General features: G+C 56.8%; 1 protein-coding gene across 1 annotated transcript; it reads right to left on the reverse strand.

Moving 5' to 3' along the window:
* Positions 1-943: 943 nt before the first annotated feature.
* On the reverse strand, positions 944-3,376 carry LOC104628040 (nascent polypeptide-associated complex subunit alpha). The gene is made up of 7 exons (XM_010296481.1): positions 3,289-3,376; positions 3,095-3,180; positions 2,892-2,969; positions 2,219-2,365; positions 1,775-1,903; positions 1,319-1,441; positions 944-1,072 (listed from the first exon to the last, which is right to left on the reverse strand). The coding sequence occupies exons 1-7, from the start codon at positions 3,374-3,376 to the stop codon at positions 1,058-1,060; spliced, it is 666 nt and encodes a 221-aa protein (XP_010294783.1). The 3' UTR covers positions 944-1,057.
* Between the last annotated feature and the right edge of the window lie 354 nt (positions 3,377-3,730).

Here is a 3,730-nt window from a genome sequence, read left to right on the forward strand (position 1 = left end):
CATCGCTGCTCCCTGGACAGCAGCTCTCTGCTTTCTTAATTAAAACTGTCAAACACCGCTGCGCAAGCCTCCCACTGAATCCCCTTTACTCAGGCCTGGCTGTGGCTGGTCTCCCTCCTGTTGCCGCCTCCTGGCAGGCAGAAGCTCTGCCCACCGGCATGGGCACAGGCAGGCTGAAGGGTAAGGAAGGGCTCCCAGCCGGCATTGCCAGTTATTTCCTCTCAGGGCTTCTTGCTGGCTGCCTGTACTGCCATGTTGCTCATCAGCTTTAATGAGCTGTTCCAAAACCCAGCTTTTATGGCACAGGGAAGAGAAAATGCTGCTAAACGGCAGCCTCTGCATTTCATGAGACATCGGGCTGCAGGTGGGTGGATGTCAGCTCACTCCCCTGCGAGTGGGGCGAAGACTCCCTCCGCCTGCAAACAGCAGCTTTCCTGGTAAGCACAGGCTTCCTGCCAGCCCCACCAAGCACAGACCCTCCTGCAGCTCAGCCCTGCCCTGCCGCCCCAATCCAGCAAAGCAGCAGGTTGAAATGGCCAGACCGAACCTGGAAGGGCCTCAGACTCCCTTCAGATCAGGCTAGAAGGTGCGCAATGCCTAATCCATCCCTGTCCCACAGCTGCCGGGGAGCGAGGAGAAGCCCACCATCACCAAGGGGAACCCCAGGGGGTGAAGAAGGCGACTCCTTGCCTCCCGTCTGGGACCTCCTGCTGCCTACATGGGGAGACAGCCTGTGCTGAGCCCAGCATCCCCATGACTCTGGGGCTCACAGCCAGCCGACCTTCAGGACAGGAAGGAAATGAGGGAACGGGCAGGTGTTCTTCCGCTGCGGCAGGACGGGACAGGGTATCAGGGCTGAGATCTTCCCGGGAGGAAGGCTCCACCCTGGGGCCTCAGCTACCAGGGAGGGGGGAGCAGCAAAGCCAACAGGGAGCAGAAAGTGTTTCACCAACAATAAGCCACAACTTTTATTAATTGATAGAAATAGTACAAATTTTAAATTTAGTTGCATTTTACTCTTCTCTGAAACACCAAAAAAGGCTCCTCCCTCTGGCAGCTACATCGTCAACTCCTGCAGAGAGAAAGGCATGTTAGGAGCCAGCCTTGCCAGCAGCACGGAGCCCCACAGCGCCGGTCTCCAACACGTACAGGGATCCAGTACTATAGCTGCAGGCAAGAGGCACGTCCCTCTGCTCATGGCCCCAAGCTCACACCCTACTTGCAGCAGCAGGGAACTACGCGCTGCACGTCTTCCCCCATCACAAACTGTTCTCCCTCTTCCCCGGGCGCCAGGCTGCCCAGCCATGCAGACACTCACCATTATAGCATTTACAATATCGTTACTGTTGTTCTTCAGGGCACGGACTGCCTTTGCTCGGGACACGTTCGCCTGGGACATCACCAGCTCAATGTCTTTCACCTCGACGCCGGTTTCGTCAACCTAAAGAAGACAGAGCCCAGGATTCATGCTAGCCCGATGCATGGTTTGCTCCGTGCCTGACAGAGTAAAACAGGATTGTCTGGATTGGGGCAGCTCCCACTCAGGCCACAGAAATGGAAGCTGGGAGGCAAGACCGGGCACTGCCCATCTGTGGGGACTGTCCCCTGGCAGTGCCTGGGACCAGATCCTCCAGGGGAAGGACCATGCACTCTCCCTTTGCCATCACAGTGAAGACATGGATGAAGGAAAGAAAACCACGGGTCTTAACACAAACCCTATATGCTTTGCGGCTGGCTCAGGTCCACCATGAAGTGCCCAGCCCCTAAGGCATACCTCTTCTTCCTCACTCTCCTCCTGCACGGTGGGGGTCTGTGTGTTTTCTTGGATGTTTGAAACAGCTTCTCCTTGCACTTTGAACTTTTCAGCAGCTGCCAGCTGGGCCTGCTGGGACAGGTCTTCGATCTGGAGGAGGGAAGAAGCGTAAGTGAGGCCAGCCCTGCGCAAAGTGGGTATCAGCACACAGGCTCAGAGGGACGCAGCTGTGCTCCTCATGCTGCAGCAGTGCCAGCACATCAAATGGCTCTGCCGCACAACCCAGCCCTCGGCGTGGGCCCCCAAGCCTACCCACATCCCTCGGGGGGACACACAGCAGCTGGGACCCGCTGGTGGCAGCCACAGCACACAGGTGGCAAGGAGGAACCCCCACTAAGTGTCCTGCCGCCCTGCTGCTGCAAGCATCGATTAACACAGCTGCCAGATGCTACATGGTGAGCTCACCTTCGCTTCGCCAAAAACTATGTAGGTGTCTGATGCTGGGCTCTTGTACACGTCTGGCTTTGTGATGACAAAGAGGATGTTCTTTGATTTCCGGATGGTGACTCTGGTTACTCCTGTCACCTGGCGAAGGCCCAATTTAGACATTGCCTGAAAAACACGAGAGAAAGGTAGTGAGGAAAAGAAGAGTTACTGCAACAGCCCAGCCCGTAACAAGATGCGTCCACCCATCTACTCTCCAGAGACCCGCATCCAGTGATTGGTGCGCTGGTGCAAACGAAAATGTGCTTTTTACCGCTGCAGAGAAGCATTCCTGGGGTTTTAGCCTGACACTGCACTGGGAGCCTGGGAGGGAACTCTCTACGCCCAGGACTGGCGAGATCCATAGCACGACCCCGAGCCCCTCCAGACACAAGGATTTTGCCCATGAAGGGGGCATCTGCCTGCCTGGGGGCCTGACAAGGGCAGAAAGTCGCACAAACCTCTCACAGCTCCCAAACGCCCGGCTGCTGCTGCACTGGGGCAGGAGGTGAGGAGCTGCAGCCCTGAACACAGTTCATGAGGCAAAGACCCCAGCACTCATGAATACCGTGCCAGACCCTGGGGCAAAGCTTTGCTGTCCACAGGCAGGCTGTTTGCTGCACACAGGTTTGGTCCATCCACCATCCCACCTCACCTTCCGTGCTTTCTTTTCACTCCGGCTCTGTTTTGCTTTGCTAACGGGTTCTTCATCTATTTCAGCTGCTGCTGCAAGCTGCAAGGAGAGAAAACAAGAGGGATCCATGACAATCCCGAGGCAGCAGTGGACACTACCAGCAGGGACCCTCCTCTGCCGCTGCTGGGAGCAGGGACGTGCCCGGTATGTGCTGCCTGCCCTACCTGTGCCTGCTGTGTTGTGGCCTGTGTGGAGTCTTGCTCTTCGAGCTCTGGTACAGATTCATCACTGTCAGACTCTGTTCCGGACCCTACAGAAACAAACCCACGTCACTCTTTCAAAAAGGTCCAGGGGACACAGCAAGATCGAAGAACCATACTGCTTTGGTGTAGCCTGTGCTGCTGGGGGTTCTGAGTACCGACACGGTTTCCAGTCAGCGTGATTAAGCAGTATCTGGTGGAAGGAGTGCGCTCTGTAACCCCAAACACCATCAGCACTCTCACCATGGTGGAAGCCAGGTGCTGGAGCACCATAGGTGCCTGGAGGCTGGCTCCAGAAGGCCGAGTCCCCCAGAGGCAGCCCCAGCCTGAGTTGCTCCCCCAGTTTGAGGCACCACGCTGGCCAGCGTGGCAGGAGTGGCTCGAGGAGTGCAGGGTAGCACTCCCTGGGCAGCGAGCCAGCAGCAGCCCAGCGCTGACAGGGACTCCCTCAGTTCCCCTCAAATATGTTCAGGCAGCAGTGAAGCTCAGGTTGCAGAGCTCAGCCACAGAGCACGGAAACAAGACACAATTTACTGAGTCCTCAGGGCTGCTGCACCTTTCCGTGACTTCACTACAGAGGATGATTCCCAATTACCTCGA

Source organism: Phaethon lepturus, unplaced genomic scaffold, assembly GCF_000687285.1.
Source record: "Phaethon lepturus isolate BGI_N335 unplaced genomic scaffold, ASM68728v1 scaffold41551, whole genome shotgun sequence".
In the NCBI taxonomy this organism is placed as follows: domain Eukaryota; kingdom Metazoa; phylum Chordata; class Aves; order Phaethontiformes; family Phaethontidae; genus Phaethon; species Phaethon lepturus.

What these genes read in the sequence shown, in the direction of transcription:
- LOC104628040 (XM_010296481.1), bottom strand. Translation starts at nt 3,376, where the DNA reads ATGGTGAGAGTGCTGATGGTGTTTGGGGTTACAGAGCGCACTCCTTCC. An exon ending in TAGTTTTTGGCGAAGCGAAG is followed by an intron (nt 1,904 to 2,218) that starts GTGAGCTCACCA and finishes TCCCTCCTCCAG; the next exon opens with ATCGAAGACCTGTCCCAGCA. An exon ending in AGGAGAGTGAGGAAGAAGAG is followed by an intron (nt 1,442 to 1,774) that starts GTATGCCTTAGG and finishes TGTCTTCTTTAG; the next exon opens with GTTGACGAAACCGGCGTCGA.